The 21128-nt window shown below is 37.5% G+C and overlaps 2 protein-coding genes and 1 long non-coding RNA gene across 4 annotated transcripts in view; 1 reads left to right on the top strand and 2 right to left on the bottom strand.

The window, feature by feature from the left end:
• Positions 1–910: 910 nt before the first annotated feature.
• The window catches only part of LOC143735712 (uncharacterized), a 237035-nt gene continuing 216817 nt past the window's right edge, over positions 911–21128 (top strand). The window contains exon 1 of the mRNA XM_077225894.1: positions 911–1220. The gene's annotated coding sequence lies outside the window, so the exon portion shown is untranslated. The remainder of the gene's footprint in view (positions 1221–21128) is intronic.
• Positions 10356–21128, bottom strand: part of LOC143735697 (uncharacterized) — a 33351-nt gene continuing 22578 nt past the window's right edge. The window contains exons 6-8 of one of the 2 annotated variants that reach the window (XM_077225860.1): positions 19763–21085; positions 19232–19426; positions 10356–12261 (exon numbers count right to left, since the gene is read on the bottom strand). In XM_077225860.1, the coding sequence (XP_077081975.1) occupies positions 10598–12261; positions 19232–19426; positions 19763–21085 (3182 nt within the window). In that variant the 3' untranslated portion in view covers positions 10356–10597. The remainder of the gene's footprint in view (positions 12262–19231; positions 19427–19762; positions 21086–21128) is intronic. The other variant, XM_077225861.1, reaches the window with a different exon arrangement.
• On the bottom strand, positions 12632–19086 carry LOC143735721 (uncharacterized). The gene is made up of 2 exons (XR_013203288.1): positions 18501–19086; positions 12632–18270 (listed from the first exon to the last, which is right to left on the bottom strand). It is a non-coding gene; the product is annotated as an uncharacterized LOC143735721 (long non-coding RNA).

Below are 21128 nucleotides of genomic sequence, written 5' to 3' on the forward strand. Positions count from 1 at the left end.
TCGTTTAAGTTGCATTTCTATTTTTATAAATAAAAACAATGTACAAATACATTTCTCAAAACACCATAAATATATAGAGAATAAGAATAATTCTAGTCACTTACATTGTACTCTTGGATGAGGTCATCCTCTTTTTCACCCAGATAACAGATCAAGTAACGGAGGACAACGTCTCTCATCATGTCGATGTTTTTATTGGGATTCTGATGTGACAAAAGTTAGCATCACCCAAAAATAATGAAAAAATATATGTTATGAAAGTAACTTACCTGCAGCATGGGATCAATAGCTAGCTCCGTAGTTTTCGACGTTTTGAGCCATTCCTTCGCACATTGCTTGATTTTGTTCCCATCGGACTTCAGTAAAGGCCTTTCCCGCATCTTTTCCGACATGAAGAATACACTTTACGAGTGTTAAAGGGGTCATGACCATAGATATCATATAGAGACTAGATGCCCTATTGGCCGCTGAAATGCAGGAAATGCGGACGCCATCTTAAACCGGTCGTACTCCTATTTGCGTTGCATAGCAGCAGTAGATGTCAGAGCACTGTGCAGCATATTCCTGCTCAAATCGGCGGACCATCACTCGGGGATTACTTTCCACAAGTAAGATTTAACATTTAACATTACCGTACTATTAGATGTATTTTGTGAACAAAATATTCAATGTGTCCTGAATCGTAGCTACGTGTATGAACTTTGCAGCAAAAAAAAAACCCGCGTGAAAATCAGTTCGGTATTCAGTGAGATATGATTAATTAAATGCGCTGACAGCTCATTGCACCTGCCAAACAGATTACACTGAGCAGAGCGGGTGACCGGTTTAAGATGGCGGCCCCACGGCTCGTCCGCGCCAATAGGCAGTAGCGGTCGATAGGGCGTCTATCTATATGATGTCTATGGTCATGACCATAGGCGGAAATTGCGGGGGGGTCAGGACCCCCCCTATCTGAGGGTTGTCCCCCCTAAAATATCATTAAAATATGTGTGTTGTAAATAAAATAATGATGTATTCTTAAAATAATTGTTTAAGAAATAAAAGTATACAAATGCAAACGGGGCAACAACAAAAAACCGTTTTAAACATTTTGAGTCCCCCCTCCCTTGCCTCACAGTGCTTTGGTCCACTGGCTCCGCCCCTTTTACCTCACCACCGACACACACACATTCCGGTCGCGGGAGAGATGAACTAAGTTTTTGAGTAGTTGTGGAACTCCAGTAAGTCAATGTTATTTTATTCACTTTAAACATCGGATGAAGTGATTATTTTCTCTTTAATATAGATGATGCTGAGTCATTAATAAATCATGTAAAAAAACAAATATATGATTGTGTACAGTGTACCAATGTACTTTGGTCTCTGATGTAACGTTAGTCTGCTATGTTAGCGATTATAACGTTTAACGTTAACTTACCCTTGTTAAATACAGTCTGCGTTTACCTAGCTTGTTTAATACAGTATATCCCCCCACACACACCCACACCCATAGAGTTTACGCATACACTACGTGATGTAACGTCAGTCTTGTAGATTAGACTAGTCCGGGTGCGCATTTAGATTTTAACGCTTTCACTGATTTAGTCGGTTTATATCATTTAATATAGTTAATCTAATATAATATCACACGAAGAGTGCAGTTTTCTCCAGATAACAGCATGATAACAAATGTGATTTTGATTTTATACAAGTTTAATAAACAAGAAGTTAATATTAAGTGATGTACATTTTAGACACCATATTACCAACGAAAATAGTTGAAAACTGACGTTAAGCCACAGCCTGAGAAACACACCGAGGTGTTTCTTTACTGAATGAATCAGCTTTTTGAACAATCAGTTGAATGAATCTCAATGACTCACTGTATAACAGTGACTTACTGCCTCCTACTGGCGGTTTTAATTTCACATTTAAAGTATCTTTTCATGTTTTAAATCATTTCAAATATATATATTTAACATTTTATTTTTAAAACGTCATATTTATGTCTGTGTAAAAACATCTAAATACTACTTTAACCCTCTGTCAGATGAGTGAACAGAGAACCCAAACGCAAAGGTGAGCTGATATTCTTTTAATCTCAGTTCAGGAGAAACAACACAGGTGGCCGCTTGGCAAAACTTGAACAGAAGACAGTCCTTGATAAATGTAACAAAAAGTCTCTCAATTAATAAAACAGAAATTCTTGGCTACGGCCGAAACAGGAATCCCAGATGATAGAGACAGGCTGGGTCCGTAGAGAGGGTGCCGGAACGCCAAACCGAAGACCACTCACGTTTACCGAGGCCTTGGATAAGCAGAGGCGAAGCACAAAGTCATCTGAATAATTCTGACTGCAGGCGAGACCAGACAAGACAGGACAGGACACAAAACCACTGGATCAATGAACAGGTAGATACACAGCATTTGGCAATAATCTGACAAAGAACAAAGGAAAAGGAAAGCCTAGAAATAGGGAGTAGAATTAGAGAAAGTGGGAAACAGGTGCGGAGAAGAGGAACAGATGGGATAATGAGAAACGGCTGGAGATGAATGAGATAATGAGTGTGAATGAGTGTGTGTACGAGGATGCAATAACAAATATGACCAGCAGAGGGAGGTAGAGTAAAGGAGAAGGATACCAGGATCATGACACCCTCATTTACTATGGGGTCTATGACCCCAATTGACTTTCCGTAGTAAATAAAACATATGGTTCCCGTCATCTCAGTTGCATAAAATTGTGTCACTTTTTCTACATTATCTATCTATACACACAATATACACTAGGCTATACACTGGGCTTGATTCGGTTGTTCTTAAAGGTATGTAAAAAAAAATCCATTGTATTTTGGTGGCTTGATGTATGAAAAAGCTGACTAAATTGACCAAAAAATTCTTCAAAACCATACATTTTTTTAACAAAATAAAATTATGGTTTTGAAGAATTTTTTTGGTCAATTTAGTCAGCTTTTTCATTAAACCAGAAAGAAATTTTGAGAATAAGGATAATGGAACGGTCTCCATGCTACACTAATAGTAGTAAGGCTTTCCTCGGTGTACACGTATCCTTGCAAGTACAATTTTGCCTGTATTATTGGTGTCCCCTTCAAAAATTGCTCTTGTTTATTGCCCCCCCCCCCCCCCCCCCCAACATTTTGATGAAATTTTCGCCCCTGGTCATGACATGACACGGAGACACAGGTTCGTGGATCTGTTGATAAGAGTTGAGGGGAGAGGACGCTGGCGCTGATTGTTCGCCGCTTCTCCTGGTTTCTCCTGGTTTCGCTTTTCTCGAGCTTTTTCTCGAGCTTCTTGGTCCCTGCAATATCTCCGCCTTTAAACGGATATCTGCAAAGAAATAATTTTTTCTCTTGACGCCGTGGATTATGCTGTGGACTATCCTAGTTGTGTGGGTGACTATCATACCTTATTGCCTTCCTGGATTTTGGCTAACCGCGAGTAGCGGTGCCCAACCCGGCACTGTGTTGACGACCGACATCCTAATGGAACAACATAGGATTTCCAGCAATACTGAAATCAATTCGCAACAGGATCTTCTACCACGCCGAGCCCGATATATCCACAGAGGGTCGGGTCGCCGATTTGTTGTGTCCAAACACGGTGACCACAGCAACATCACATCTCTCTGGACAGCCTCACGCCACGCCGCACCTGGATTACGTCATCAGAGCGCCGACACTGGAGGATCATTAAACTCCGATTGGCACAACAGAAAACCCGGAGTGGATCACAGCGTCCTACGGCCTTGTAATAAACTGGACCTCAAAACTTCCATAACTATTGAACAATTTAATGTGCAGTCATTGTCAAATAAATCTGGACTTATACACGATCACATTTTGGACAAAGGGATAGATATTCTCTGCCTAAGTGAGACCTGGCAGCAGCCTGATGTCTATTCCTCTCTTAATGAGGCCTGCCCACCTGGGTACTGCTACCTTTCTAAGCCTCGTACAACTGGCCGGGGTGGGGGGCTTGCTGTAATATATCGCAGCAACCTGGTGCTATCACCCGTGGCTATTCCCAATATGGACACATTTGAAAGTCTTGTTTTTAATTGTAAACATCCGTTTTCTGCGACAATAGCTCTTATTTATCGTCCGCCTAAGCCACATTCAACATTCATTTCTGATATACACAGTTTTCTTATTTCTCTTTGTACAATATACTCCAACATTTTGGTTATTGGTGATTTCAATGTGCATATGGACTCCCAGATTTGCCGACTGGCATCTGATTTCAGGTACACATTGGACTGTATTAATCTACATCAGCTTGTTGATGTTCCAACACATACTAAAGGCCATATACTGGATTTAGTGATTACTGACTCTCTTACAGTTACTGGCCTTGAGGTGTATGATGTTGGTGTCTCTGACCATCTGGCAACATTATTCAAAATTCCACTGTCATTTTCTTTTCATAAACCAAAACGTCAGATGATTTTTCGAAATATCAAAAACATCGACTTTATCAGTTTTAGTCAGGAGTTACATCTTCTCTCCCCTTCCCCAGATTTATCAATGGATGAACTTGTAAATTTTTACAACACCAGCCTTAGCTCCATTCTGGACAGTCATGCCCCAGTTAACAGCCGGACTGTCACTTTCTCTAGGTCCGCACCCTGGTTCACAGGAGAACTTAGAGAGATGAAGCAGTCTGGTCATGTCCTGGAGCGGACCTATAAAAAATCTGGCTTGATGGTGCATAAATTGGCCTATCAAGAGCATCGTAGGGCCTATGCTAGAGCTCTCTCAAAGGCTAGGTCACAGCATTATTCCATGCTGATTAACAACAATGCAGGCGACTCCAAAAAATTGTTCTCCACAATTAACCACCTTCTCAAACCACAGACTCCATCATTCTACAGCTATACCGACTCAAATTGTAATAAATTTATGAACTTTTTCATTTCCAAAATAGACTGTGTCCGTTCAGCTCTCTCTCCTCTCACTTGTCCCACTCCTGACACCCCTACAGTACTGATCACGCAAAAACTTTCCAATTTTTCACCTACAACGCAGCAGGAGGTTGAGATTATTATCCGTAAATCTAAATCATCCACTTGCTCTCTTGATCCCCTCCCCACCGCTCTGCTCAAAACCCACCATTCTTCCATTAGCCCTCTTATAACTAAATTGATAAATCTTTCACTGAAAACAGGATATGTTCCAATAGCTCTAAAAACAGCTATTATTAAACCTCTTCTTAAAAAACCCACCCTAGATCCTGAACCTCTGTCAAATTACAGACCCATCTCTAACCTCTCTTTCATTTCAAAGGTGCTAGAAAAAGTGGTTTCCTCCCAGCTTCATACCCACCTCAGTTCTAAAGGTTTGTACGATAAATATCAATCTGGTTTTCGCTCTCAATACAGTACAGAGACAGCCCTCCTCAGAGTGACTAGTGACCTCCTTATGGCCTCTGACTCTGGTTCCACTTCTCTGCTTATCCTCCTCGACCTCTCTGCTGCATTTGATACTGTTGATCATCGTATCCTCCTTCATAGACTTCAGCACTATATTGGTCTCTCCGACACTTCCCTACAATGGTTTCGCTCCTATCTTACAGATAGGACTGAGTGTGTAGCCTTGGGGGAGGCAAAATCCTCACCTCACATTGTCACCTGCGGGGTCCCCCAGGGATCCGTACTCGGTCCAACCCTTTTTACTATTTACACGCTTCCCCTTGGTAGTGTCATCAGCAGGCATGGAATTCACTACCATTGCTATGCTGACGACACACAACTTTATCTTCATATCACTCCCTCCGGTTCCCCCTCTGCCATCATTTCCCGCCTCACCTCCTGCCTGGAGGAGATCGGGGCATGGATGAATCAAAATTTTCTGCAGCTGAATGGCTCAAAAACAGAAGCCATTCAAATTGGAACGCCTCACCAATTACGTTCGTCACCTATCACACTTGTTTCTTTTCTCGGCAATACTATTCCCCTCTCTCCCTCCGTTACTAACCTTGGGGTCAAGTTTGACCCATACCTTTCTTTTGACAATCATGTCACCTCAATTTGTAAGACCTCGTTTTTTCACCTCCGTAATATTTCCAAACTGCGTTCCTTTCTTTCCTTCCCAGCTGCAGAGAAGCTCGTCCATGCCTTTGTCTCCTCCAGGCTGGATTACTGTAACGCACTCCTGTGGGGAATCCATGGTAGGAGCCTTCAAAAGCTCCAATTTGTGCAGAATAGTGCTGCCAGGGTCCTAATGAGGGTGCGGAAACACGAGCACATCACCCCTATCCTAAAATCCCTACACTGGCTCCCTGTTTATTACCGTATAGAATATAAGATCCTCCTACACACTCACCACTGTCTGCATGGTGCGGCCCCGACATACCTCACTGATCTCCTTTCCTTACACACTTCCACCCGGACCAGAGCAGGCAAACGGCATCTCCTGGTTACACCTAGGACACGGCTCAAGACTATGGGCGACAGGGCTTTTAAAGCATCCGCCCCTCGTCTATGGAATGCCCTTCCGGAACAACTCAGAACTCCCAAGACTACTGATGTTTTTAAAAAAGAGCTGAAAACTTATCTTTTTAGAAAAGCATATTTTTAAGTATTTTTATGTGTTTTTAAGTGTCTGCGTATTGATTTTTATCTTATTTTTATTTATTTTTATTTTTTTATTTTTTTCATGTAAGCACTATGAGATTTGATGTCAAATGTATAGTGCATTATAAATAAAATTCATCATCATCATCATCATGAGAAACCAAATTTGCCTTGATGTTTTGGTATATAAGAGATCTATGTACTATTAAAACTTCCTGCAAGTTTCATAGCTTAAGATGTCCTCCCCATTATAAACAAACCATTTATTTAATCAAGCTCTAAATACAGCTCGTTCTGGATCCATGGTATGAAGTGACGTCACGGTACGAAGTGACGTACCAGTCGTTTGCATATGACTGCCTCCAGCGCAAGACAACTACGCCTCATTTCGCATCATCGCATGCGTTGTCGTGCAGCGAGTGGGTCTGTTTACAAGATGACTGTGATGCCACGCAGATGTGCTGTTGCTGCTGTGGACAAACAACATGTTTGAATACGCTGCCGAATGATCCAGACGTCAGGGAAAGCAGTCGGATGCAGTTTATTTGCAGCATATGCAGCGCGCCAAAGCTTAATTTGAACGGTGAGTGAGATGAGTGTGACAGGGCATGTTACTGAAAGAACGAGCAGAGAGCGAGCGAGCCCCGGCCGCGCGCGCGCCTTCAAACCGGCTTGCTCTCTCTCTCTCTCTCTCTCTCTCCCTCCCTCTCTCTCTCCCTCCCTCCCTCGCGCATATGAATCAAAATCAATTGAGAATTGACACGATGGTAAAAGATTGGAAGACCGAAGTTTCACGCGGTGGAGCATTGTGTAGTCTACATGTGATACAAAATGATTAACGTTAATAATTTATGCATAAGCAGCACTGACGTTAGCCAATCATAACAGTATATGTGTTAACACTGAAGTCTTAAAGGGGAAACACCCCAAAACAGACTGTTTGAATCAGAGGTGAGAAACGGTGGGAAAATGTTATAAATCACTACATTTTTTAATTTTTTGTACAAAAAACTATAGTAATTCTATAATTGCACCTAAGGGAACATAATAAAACAAAACAAAAAACCATGTCATGACCCCTTTAATCGAGTTTGATCGCCGCTATCAGATGAAGATGCGCTGCTTACGTCCTCAATGTTTACATGTGCGTAGTGATATTGGCTTGATTTTGGCTCTGACCTACTTACATTCTCGATGCTGATTGGTTGAAAATCTATCTAAACAGTTTGATATGTCTCAATACGCAGTCAATATAGTGCGCCAATAAATTAACTTTTCTCATTAACTGCAGGATAATGTGTGGAGAACTTTTTGCTTGGATACATTTTATTAACGTTGAACATATTGAGCAAAAGAAAATGTAGTGCCCCGTTTGTCGGAACGAAACTTAACGATACAGCTCACGTACAGCGGCCTAATCATGATGATAGTAGTTGTGCACGCGCGCGCATCCTTTACGTGAGTACTCCAGTGGAAAAAAAAAACCCTACGTGCCTCTGTCATTGGGTAGGAGCGGAGCCAATGACTTGTGCACGCTGCCGTCAAGCTGGCTTCTTAAAACTGACTAAATATTTAAGAAGAGCCAAAAGAGCCGTTTTTTTAAATCAAAATGTTCTTGTGTGGAAGTGTTAGTGTTTGTAGTAAAAGCTGTTTTGCACAGAAATTCATTGCAGCCGGCTTTGTTTTTGATGTTTATTTGTGAGTAGGTATTGTATGAATAACATAAGTCAACATAGCTTTACACATAAACACACTTTGTACTAAAGGTGAATCCAAAATAGTGATGCCACTTTCTAAGCAGAGGGATGTTGTGCAACCCTATAGAATATAGTCCACACACGACAAATGAGGTAATAATCAATATTTCAGAATAATTCAAACTCAGATATTGGTGTGTGATATCTGAATTTAATTATTTGACTACAAATCTCACCTCATCATTCCTCCCAGTGATTATTTTCAGGATAAACTGAGATGCCCCCAAGCTGGCTTCTTAAACCTGACTAAATATTTAAAAGAGCCAAAAGAGCCGTTCTTTTGAACGGTTCTTTGAAAGGAACGGATTCGCCAAGATCTGGATCCCCTCAAAGAGCCATAAATCCCATCACTACTCATAGTTCAAGAGCTTTGTTTAAAATGCCGTGTATAGACTATAGGACACATACTGTATATATTACTGACATAAGGACCCAATTGGGTCCCACTTTATATTAAGTGGCTTTAAGTACTACGTATACATTGAAATTAATAATTTAATACAATGGACTTATTGTGTACATACCTGTTTTTACATTGTACTTATATTGTACTTAAAAAATTGATGCATGTAATTACAGCTGTAATTAATGTATGTACTTACATTTGTAATTACACTGCTGACCCTTTCCTTAAACCTCACCCGTATCACACCTCAATGTTTATTACTGTAATGTTAAACACAGTAATGTTTATTATTGTAATGTTAAACACTAATGTTTGTTACTGTAATGTTAAACAGTAATGTTTACTACTGTAATGTTAAACTAATGTTTGTAATGTTAAACACTAATGTTTATTACTGTAATGTTAAACAGTAATGTTTATTACTGTAATGTTAAACAGTAATGTAATGTTAAACAGTAATGTTTATACTGTAATGTTAAACAGTAATGTTTATACTGTAATGTTAAACAGTAATGTTTGTTACTGTAATGTTAAACAGTAATGTTTGTTACTGTAATGTTAAACAGTAATGTTTGTTACTGTAATGTTAAACACTAATGTTTATTACTGTAATGTTAAACAGTAATGTTTATTACTGTAATGTTAAACAGTAATGTTTGTTACTGTAATGTTAAACACTAATGTTTATTACTGTAATGTTAAACAGTAATGTTTATTACTGTAATGTTAAACAGTAATGTAATGTTAAACAGTAATGTTTATTACTGTAATGTTAAACAGTAATGTTTATTACTGTAATGTTAAACAGTAATGTAATGTTAAACAGTAATGTTTATTACTGTAATGTTAAACAGTAATGTTTATTACTGTAATGTTAAACAGTAATGTAATGTTAAACAGTAATGTTTATTACTGTAATGTTAAACAGTAATGTTTATTACTGTAATGTTAAACAGTAATGTTTATACTGTAATGTTAAACAGTAATGTTTGTTACTGTAATGTTAAACACTAATGTTTATTACTGTAATGTTAAACAGTAATGTTTATTACTGTAATGTTAAACAGTAATATAATGTTAAACAGTAATGTTTATTACTGTAATGTTAAACAGTAATGTTTATTACTGTAATGTTAAACAGTAATGTTTATACTGTAATGTTAAACAGTAATGTTTGTTACTGTAATGTTAAACAGTAATGTTTATTACTGTAATGTTAAACAGTAATGTTTGTTACTGTAATGTTAAACAGTAATGTTTATTACTGTAATGTTAAACAGTAATGTTTATTACTGTAATGTTAAACAGTAATGTTTGTTACTGTAATGTTAAACAGTAATGTTTGTTACTGTAATGATAAACAGTAATGTTTGTTACTGTAATGTTAAACAGTAATGTTTATTACTGTAATGTTAAACAGTAATGTTTGTTACTGTAATGTTAAACAGTAATGTTTGTTACTGTAATGTTAAACAGTAATGTTTGTGGTTCTTGGAACTGATCAGTTTAATTCTCCATTCTCAAATATTTTGATGGAAATATATTAAGTGTATTTTAAATAAATAATTGGTTTGTCAAATACTAAATTAACTGTTGGATTTTTAGTCAATTATTTTGGTATGTTCAACTCAAACCATCAAGTAAATGATATTCAGAGGCTTTATTAAGTTAATAAAGTTAAATAATACTGTTATACTTACTAAGGCAGTGAATTATATTTTAGAGTGTGTGTATGTGTGTGTAAGGATGCTTAGAGTGTATAAAGTATTATGTAACCCTTTAATTTCTGTATGTGTTTGTGTGTTAAGTGTGTTCTCCATCGTGATTGTGTTATGGGAATGTGTTAGCTCTACAATTGGGTTATTTGTAGCGCCAAAACAATTTCCCAACGCCTTTAATAATAAGATTGAACCCCGATATATTTTTCTCTTTATACAGTTGTTCAAGCCTCTCTTTGAGCTCCAGAACCTGCTGATCTTTTCTCTCTCTGAAATCATTCAATTCTTCTTCTTGTTTTCTGGCTTCATCTTCATTTTTCTTCTTCATCTCCTTTATTTCCTCTTCATGTTTCTGTTCCATTTCATCACACTCTTTTTCTTCTCTTTCTCTTCTCTTGATCTCTTCTTCTTGCTCTTGTTTCAGATCTTTCATCATTTTCTTCCATCTCTTTCTCTTCTCCTCTCGTCTCTCTTCATCCTCTTGTTTTCTCCTCTTCCATTCCTTTTTTCTCTCTCGCTCCAGCTGATCATAATGTCTCTTCATTTCATTTCTCTCTTCTTCATATTCTGTCTCTTTTTCTTTTCTCTCTCGTCTCTGTTTTTCTCTGTCCTCCTTTATTATCTGTTCATCTTCTTCTCTCTCAGCTTCAAATCTCTTTCTCATTTTCTCCAGTTCTTCTTGTTTTTCTCTCAGTTGTTCCTCATGTCTCTCTTTTATCTCTCTTTCCTCTTCCTCTCGTTCTGTCATCTGTCTTTCCTTCTCTTCCTCCCATTCTCTCTGCTGTCGTTTAATTCCCTCTTGAATCTCTTCGTCATCTTCAGTCTCTTTTATTTTTCTCTTCCATTCTTCTCTCTCTTTCTCTTCTTGTTCCTTCCTCATTTGTTCCTCTAAATCTCTCTTTTTTATTTCCTCTTCCTGTTTTCTTCTAAACTCTGCCATGATGTGTTCCTGCTCAGTTTTCAACCTTTCTTGATCTTGTTTATATTCTTCTTCTCTCTTCCTATCTTCCTCTTCTTCTTTTTTTAGCTGTTTTTCATACAGTAATCTCTGATTTTTAATCTCTCTCTCCATCTCATCTATTCTCTGATCATATTCAGTTCTTCGCTGTTTCTCCTCTTCTGATTGTTTCTGATCCTCCATCTCTTGTTTCTTCTGGTCTGATTTTTCTTTCTCCTCAAACTCTCTCCTCGGTGTTTCCTCTTTTTCTCTGAACTTGTTCTCCAGTCTCTCTCTCTCCTCATCTATCTTTCGTTTCTTCTCCTCCAGTCTCTGTCTCATGCGTTTGATATCCAGGTCATATCTGGCTTCTAATTCTTTAATTTGATCCTGATTTTTTCTCTTATTCTCTTCCACCATTTCTCTTCTGTTTTCAATAGAGATCGCTGCCTCCTGAAACATCTCATTAGTGAAGTATCGGCCCTCATTAGATCTCTTCACCTCTTCTATCATGTTTAACAGTTCAGTAACTTGCGTCCGATCTTGTGTTTCTCTGTTGTTAAAAGCCAGGAATCTGTTTCCACAGTCACTGATCAGTTTCTTGAGATCATCATTTTTACTTTTCTCTACATATTGTTCTATTGTCTGTTCTTTCAGAGCATCTCCTTTAGTGAAGAGAACAATACTGAAATCTGATGCTTTTGGACCAAAGATCATCTTTATCACGTCTAAAGTTTCTGTCTTCTCTTGAGTGATTCTTCCCAAACTCAACACAATGATGAACACATGAGGTCCAGGTGCGGACAGTGAAATACACTTCATCATTTCTTCCTGCACTTGTTCTTTTGACAGTGAAGTGTCAAAGAGTCCTGGAGTGTGTGGTGGAATTTTCCTTTTTCCTAATGCTAACCTATAATCTGACTATCCGCTTTCCCTAAAATGCTCACTCTGTAATACTCCAGCTCCCTGCGTCTACAATCGACAACCGCTGAGTTTTTCTTCTAATCCTACCCTACTCAAGCTCTCTTGCGTCTACAGTCGACATCTTAGCTTCGAGTTTTCTAAACTACTCTACTCAAGCTCTCTTGCGTCTACAATCGACATCTTAGCTTCGAGTTTGCTAAACTACTCTACTCAAGCTCTCTTACGTCCCCAATCGACGTCTTAGCTTCGAGTTTTTCCTTTACCTAACAACTCCTATGCTGCGCAGCTTAAATGACAGACAGACTTCAGTAGATGTCCCTTGAATGCTCTTTATTACGGCCAGGAGTTCTCGAGCATTTCTCAGAGAATCTCCCAAGAATAAAGAAGGCCGGAGGATCTCAGACAATTTCCATTGAGAATCCCACCGAAAACACGGAAACAACAGTTTTTATACAATAGGGAGGTATGGCATAATGACATTAATTTGATTGGTTATTCATTTACAGTCTCTTCTGTTACTGGGTAGAGAAGAATATGTTTTGACGATTACTTCATTGATCACAAGTTCTAACTTAGTCATCTGTCTAGTTTCATTTCCCATATTTGTTATTTATACACACAGTCAGGGGTTCGACACACACACATTCATGTAAAATACAGAAAGTCTTAGGACATGGTTTTTAGAGATTTAGCAGGTTAAACAAGGTCAAATATTAAAACATGGTTTTCTTAATATTCAGTTTAAATTTTCCACCACATTCCCCTCTCTGGCCATAAAACAATGGCCAATATTAAATTTAATTCTTCTAATCAATTGTCCATACCTGCATTATTTACCTGCTCCACCGAATCATCACATTATAAGTCAGTGACTTTAACACCACCCGTTATCTCTAATCATTTTCATCAACATCTTTTACTACATTTCGAATCACATTGATCTATTAGGCCTTAACAGGCCGATACTGTTGTTAACTATTTTCCTTAATCATATTTTGTTAGCTTTTAATTCAAGCAGGCGATTGTTTTACTTAGTCAGATCTATTTAAGGATCTGTGTAATAAAATCTAGCCAAAAAGGTTCTATAATCTTTCATTTTTTATCCTTAACACAAATTTCCATAATTGTATTATTTTGTTTCAAATATTTCTCTTTCTCTAGGTTTCAACTGTGTCCCCTACATAATTTGTTTTAACACATGGAAGACCTTTCTCAACAAAACAATAACAACACAATATTTAATTTCTGGAAGCCGAGCTAAATAAGCAAGCACTGTTGCTGTATTCCTAGCCTAGACTAGACCTGCAGTCACCTCTCAGATATCAAATACAGACATTAGACAATACATTAAAGGAACATTTCAGTAATCACACTGGTAACTTCTTCAACTAATAATTAATCCATAAATTAAATATGTTTCCCAAAATCAATCCCCTTTTGAAGGTTTTTCTCTATTTTAGCAATTGGAAACATCTAAAATATATATATAATGTAGTCATTAGTTCATCACTATAGAAGTTTACCTAATTATCTATTCAGACCTAATCCGGCAAAGTAACTTATCACCTATTCTCTCTTACTAGAGAACAACTATTGCTATTAATATTTTTTGTAATGTCTTCATTATAATTGTAAAACCCTCAAGTTTCTTCAAAAGTAATCCCTAGATTATTTATTTTTCAGTAATGTACCTAGTTAGAGTCCCTATAATCTACAAAATTAAAAGATTTTCTTCTTCTTAATTTATATGTACCTAAAATATTTTCAAATTAATCAGTAATTGTTCAAATCTCAGCCCTATATTTAAATTCTCGGTCCTACAGTTTGATTGAACCAAATAAAACATCAATAAATATCACATTATTGCTTCCTAAGCAAAAGCATTGCGGAAGGCATCAGTGATCCAATCTAACCCCCCATCCTGTTGGTTTGTTCTTTGCCTGTTCATCCTGCCACAGATCATCCCGCACCTCTGTCATATCGTCCAGTATTTTGAGATGGAACTCCCATCCTCATCATAAGCTGGAATGAAAGTACAACATTCTTTTCCACGTTTAACACAAAACTCCCCTTTCTCCGCAAGAGTTCTAAAACCAATTGGGTGTCGTTTGCAAATTGGAATAATTCATAATGGATTCTATTAATCCAGTTCATTTAGTCAGTTACAGCATTATGGATAAGGAAAACCTTCCAAAACTGAGATGTTTTGGCAATTACACGGCTTTCCTCATAACAAATTTAACCCATAGTGATTTCTTTCAGTGTCAGATGAGTAGTCACGATGAACAGGCAAACTTCCCTTCTCTTTCTACCCTGGTCACATCCTGGAGGAAATTCAAACAGAAACAGCAATATGATCAAAAGCATCACTTATGAATATAAAAACACACATGCTGCACTTGAACACTCAGTTAGACCACATTTGCTCCCAGGTGTGCTGGTCGTCGCGTTGTTGTTGGTGTTTGGGGTTGCTTAGGGCTGGTTCCTGGTTGGTGTAGTTTAAAGGTTAGATGCTTGCACAGAGGTGTCACCGCACCCCAGATAGGACCTTGTTTGTGGAGTGAGCCATTTCCTGGCTGCTTTGACCTGTTAAGGGAGACCTTAACTATTTTTGTTAGTGACAACATGTATTAACATAATCTGCTTGTCTCGCTGGTCGTCCTTTCTGATCAGACCTGTGCAATTTCATGATAAACAGTAACAAGACAATATTTTATACATTTGGAACAGAATCAGTTCTGTTCGATTGGATCCATCATGACATCCTGTAAAAGGAAGAAGTTAACGTGGGGTGGACAGGGCAAGCATCCTTGCTCTCTGCCTTCCCAGAGTTATATGCTGCGCAGGTGTGGCACTGTTTCTTTCTGCCACAACAATAACCCATCTCAGGATAATTAGCCAAAATCATCCATGGCCATTATTTTATTGGGCATAATTTACTCTGTTAGTGACATCAGCAAAAAAATATCCTGTATCTTCAAAAAAACATTGTAAGGGGTTAATATTTCAGTCAATCATTTCTCAATACAGTCAAAGAACAGAACGTTTAGTCCATTTTCAAAGTTCCATTGACCAAGGTTACATCGAGTCAAAAGTTTCTTAGATGGTTAGATCATATCGAAAGTTTGTCTGAAAGCTACATCCTAAATAAAAGGAAGTAAGATTTATTTTGTTCTATTGTTGGATCTAGAATGGAAAGTTAGTCACCATCAGACCTGAAAATGGGAAGTATGATAAAGTTTACCATAAGATAGAAATATAAAATCAGAGTTTTATGGTTAGCACCATAATTAATCTTATCTATTAAAATTTCCATTCATTCACATTCACACACTTTCTCACACACACACCCCTCTCTGGCCAGAGAATCATACCTTTTTGTCTGCCATAGCAGTTTATGAACTGAATGAGGAATATATATTTTATTAGGAGTGGAATACCACCAAATCCGAACGGTAACAACTTTTACGACAGAAGCTACTGAACGTAGAAACACTGTGGCATTCCCCTTGCGACAGTGTCTAAACGTTAGGATATTAATTCTCAATTGTCCGATGCAGTCACAATGTGTTTTAGTTTAAACACAGTGAACGTAAACCTCAAAATCAAATAGATTAAACACTTTAAAATAATAATAATATAGACCTTCAGTTGCAGTTGAGAGATTCAGCTTCAATCCCTCAAATGCAATTTGTCATTAAATTACACAATTTCAATTTCTCTAAACTTTTTGTTGTTGCTCCTAAGCTATTTAAAAGAAGATTTGGAAATCTTCACACAATTTTCAATCTTTGGACAAAAATAAAACATACATTTATATCTCCTACCCCTGGTGATGACAGCATGTGATTTCAAAAGTTTAAAATTTTAGATTCATTATTCTTATTGAATCCAGAGAATTACCTTTAAATGAAATGGAGTGACCAATATTGTTGCTTTTCTAGCCATGTCTTTTTAGACACCTTATGCCCTATATTTCCCTTTCCAGATAATTCTGCATAGTCAATAACCTATTCATACTTTTACCACTAGTTGGTTAGAGTGATAACCCTCACTGTGCCAAATCCAGCCCCAGTGTTTTAACTGATTGGTGAGTCAATCTCTCACTTCTGCTATTGCTATTGAACTTACTGTAGTAGGGCAGCTGGACTGGTCCTATTGGAAGCAGATTCAAAGTGTTAGTTTAAGAAATATGAAGAATTGCTGAAACCAGTGGATAATCAAAAACAATAATCAAGTTAATATGATAATTAACTAAATTTGAAACGTTCTCTGTAGTGATCATTGAAAATTCAGCACCTGGCCCACAAGTGAGGGGATGGAGGTCTTTCTTTTCTGTGTGGATTGTCGTTCAGTTGACTTGTTGGGCTGATACGTTTGATCATCAGGCTGCGATGGCACTCTCGGTCTGGCTTTTGATTCACCCTGGCACAAAATTCCATAATGTATGGCAAAATTGTCTTTAGGAAAAGTCTCAAGTGAATTGTCACCTCAAGTGAACTGTCTTGAGTTGAACCCCTCAGAAGGGTCCACTTCCTCTTTCAGGAGCTGGGGAGCTGAGGGCACCACTTCCTCTTTCTCTCTCCACAGTCATCCAACTGTTCAAGGCTGGTGTCTGAAATTCTTGAACACTCAAGAGAACCGCAAAACTCAAAGTAAACTTATAGTTTAATAACTAAAAATCTCATCTGGTTATCAAGACAGCAGTTCCTCATTTTATCAAAAAGCGTACTTCATTGCGGGAAAAAGCAAGCGTTTCTTCGTTGCAAAGACGCAGGAAAAAAGCAAGAAAACTACTCTTCAGAATACAGTGTATATTGTAAAGAGAATTTCTTTTGTCTTTTCTTCTTTCTTTTTCTTCAAGAAACCAAAATAAAATGACTATATGATGCCTGTTATGTGCTTGTTCAAATCACAATTTATATTTAAATTGGTCACCCAATCTCATTCTCATATAATGCTCAATGCACAAAAATTCTCTTAGTTAAACATAAACCATTTGCTCTTAGAATCTCTGCAATGGATCAATTTTTTTTTTCAAGTTCTTTCACACTGTCTCCCAGGAATAACGGGATACAAATTCTAAACACCTTCAGATAGAAAGTATAATATTTAAACACGTGTTCTTAATATCTTATTATTTATTTATTACTTTAAGAGCACCTAATTGCTCAGTCTTATATATCTCAGAATGTTTCACGGGTGCATATTCCTATTATTATGATTTATAACTTTAACAATTTCTGTAATTTTTTCAAAATGTAAAAATTCATAAATGTTAACAATATTGATCCATGTATCTTGTCTCAACTCTTTCAACTGCATCTTTATATTCTCTCAGAATTAAACCTTTATTCAAACAAAACTTCAAACAAAAAGCAAATTGCAGCTCTACAGCATCTCGGGGCATTTTTCCCTCCCGGATCTGATTTCCAGCATGACAAAGTTGCTCTCTTTGAAAGTTTTATTGACACAACAAATACAATACTCAACAAATACCAATTTGGTTGAATTTAACCATAATCATTGCTCATTGCCCTTAATAGACAAGGTAAAAACTTTTTTTTTTTTTTTTTTTTTTAAATGTGATCACCAATTTCCTTCAAATATTTTTTCTATCTGGCCACTTAATCTCAATTCTATATGTCGTCGTACATATGTAGCCTATATATTGTTAAATAGGTAAATTTAGTTGACTTTCGTCTTCTCCATAGGATAATGGGATACACCGTTTAAACCTGGGCTCAGCCAGTTTTTTCTCTTCTCTTTTTTTTTTTTCTCAACAGATCTGGAACATTTTAATTTCAAAACACGTTCCAAAATCTTATCTTAAAAAAATAAAATTTCATACGCACAAAAATGTTTTACTTTACACATCAAAAGGAAAACAAAAACTGAAGTCTGTATATCCTACCTTCCTAAGTTCTTTTTTCTCTGCCCGTCCAGGATGGTCCCTCCGTCGGTGTAGGATCTGCTGCAAATTTGGCAGAAATTAAATCAAAATAATGAGAGATACAAGTTCCTTTTTTCAGAACCTATATCTTGTCCGCTCTTCCGGAACGTCCTTCTCGCCGATGGAGGGACCAATCCTTGGGCTCCTGTGGCTCGCCAAATTGTGGTGGAATTTTCCTTTTTCCTAATGCTAACCTATAATCTGACTATCCGCTTTCCCTAAAATGCTCACTCTGTAATACTCCAGCTCCCTGCGTCTACAATCGACAACCGCTGAGTTTTTCTTCTAATCCTACCCTACTCAAGCTCTCTTGCGTCTACAGTCAACATCTTAGCTTCGAGTTTTCTAAACTACTCTACTCAAGCTCTCTTGCGTCTACAATCGACATCTTAGCTTCGAGTTTGCTAAACTACTCTACTCAAGCTCTCTTACGTCCCCAATCGACGTCTTAGCTTCGAGTTTTTCCTTTACCTAACAACTCCTATGCTGCGCAGCTTAAATGACAGACAGACTTCAGTAGATGTCCCTTGAATGCTCTTTATTACGGCCAGGAGTTCTCGAGCATTTCTCAGAGAATCTCCCAAGAATAAAGAAGGCCGGAGGATCTCAGACAATTTCCATTGAGAATCCCACCGAAAACACGGAAACAACAGTTTTTATACAATAGGGAGGTATGGCATAATGACATTAATTTGATTGGTTATTCATTTACAGTCTCTTCTGTTACTGGGTAGAGAAGAATATGTTTTGACGATTACTTCATTGATCACAAGTTCTAACTTAGTCATCTGTCTAGTTTCATTTCCCATATTTGTTATTTATACACACAGTCAGGGGTTCGACACACACACATTCATGTAAAATACAGAAAGTCTTAGGACATGGTTTTTAGAGATTTAGCAGGTTAAACAAGGTCAAATATTAAAACATGGTTTTCTTAATATTCAGTTTAAATTTTCCACCACAAGTGTCAACAACAGCTACTGATTTACCATCAACTTCACCAACTCCCAGTGTGGTCACCAAATGTTTACTGTCTTTACTGCAAAACTCATTGTTTCCGAGGATAGTGTTTCCTGTGGAACTCTTTCCATTTCCTGTCCTCCCAAACAGCAAGATTCTCAAACATCCTGGATCTGATGGTGAATCTTCATCATCTGCAAATGACAATAATAGGGTTTAGAGATTAACAACAATTTATTAAATTTGGGACCCTGAGCAACAAGTGTTGAACTTAAACCTAAAATTTAAACTATTTATAGTCCATCTCAGTGGATCTCAAGCTTTTTTGGGTCAATCTCAATCCATTATCCAGGTCTCTTACCAACCTATTAAATAAAGTGTAGGTTACTCTCTTCCCTGAATATCCCCAGGGTTTAAAATAATAATTATAAAAAAAAGGTTAAATACATTTTTTGTGATTTAAAAAAAATAAAAGATCAAAAGGATAAACAGTGCAGATTTATTTTCACAGCTATATTTATAATTCTAACCTTGAGTGTGTGTGTCTGTATTGTGTGTTTCTTCTCTTCTTCGTCTTTCCTGTTGTTTCTGTTTGTTCCATTCCTCTCGTTCTCTCTTCATCTCCTCTCGTATCTCTCTCTCAAGATCCTCTATTTCTTTCATGTCCTTTCTATATTGTTCTTTTCTTTCTATATGTTCCTTTTCTCTTCTCTTTCTCTCTTCTTCATGGTTCTGCCTTTCTTCCTCCATCTTCATCTTCATTCTCTCTTTCTCTTCTTCATGTTTGAACGGAAGATCTTCTCTCTCTCTTTTAAGTTTCTCATAATATTCTTCCCATGTTTCCTTGTCTATTTTTCTCCTTCTCTCATCCTCCTCTTCTCTTCTCTTTCTTTCTTCCTCCATCATCGTCTTCATTCTCTCTTTCTCTTGATTATATTCATCCATCATTGCCCGTTCTTTCTTTGTCCTTCTCTCATCCTCTTCATCTCTTCTTTGTCTTTCCTGTTGTGTCTGTTTCTCCCATTCCTCTCGTTCACTCTTCATCTCCTCTCTCATCTTTCTCTCTTGTTCCTCTCTTTCTTTAATGTCTCTTTTATATCGTTCTTCTCTCTTTCTAAACTCCTCTTCTTTTGTCTTTTTCTCTTCTTCATGTTTCTTCATCAGTTCATCTTTCTCTCTGTTCAGTTGCTCCACTTTTTCTGTCTGAATCATCATTTGTTGTTCCTGTATTCCTCTTTCCATCTCTCTGAACATCTTACATGAGTAGTAACTGTCTCCGTTTTCTTTCACCATGTCGTCTATCTTCTTCAGTAGATCAGACACTTGTGTTCGGTCTCCAGTCTGATTATTATTGAACACATGGAATCTGTTTCCACACACTTCAATCAGGTTTCTGATCACAGATACAGGATTTCCAAGATACTTTTCAACAGTTTTGTTCTTCAGATCGTCTCCTCTGGTGAAGAGCACAATAGTGAACATTAAAGATTTCTCACCAAACGTCTCTTGGATGATCTTCACTGCTTTCTCCTCCTCTTGAGTGAATCGTCCCACTGGTATCAGTAGGAGAAGCACATGTGGTCCAGGCAGGATCATGGAGATGCAGTTTCTTATTTCTCTTTGGATTTCCTCATTAGTAATATTAGTATCAAACAGTCCTGGAGTGTCGATCACAGTAACGTGTCGGCCGTTGATTTCAGCTCTTTCTCTCTGACACTCTTTAGTAACTGATTTATGAGATGTGTCTGATATAAATGCTTCTCTTCCTAAGATGGTGTTTCCAGTTGAACTTTTCCCAGCTCCAGTTTTTCCCAGCAGAACAATCCTCAGTTCATCCTCACTTTCTCTTGAATCTAAAGATAGATCAAATAAAATTAAAAACAGTATATTGAATTT

This window comes from Siphateles boraxobius, unplaced genomic scaffold (assembly GCF_051911475.1).
Source record: "Siphateles boraxobius isolate OS27281-9 unplaced genomic scaffold, OSU_SipBor_1 13, whole genome shotgun sequence".
Classification (NCBI taxonomy): domain Eukaryota; kingdom Metazoa; phylum Chordata; class Actinopteri; order Cypriniformes; family Leuciscidae; genus Siphateles; species Siphateles boraxobius.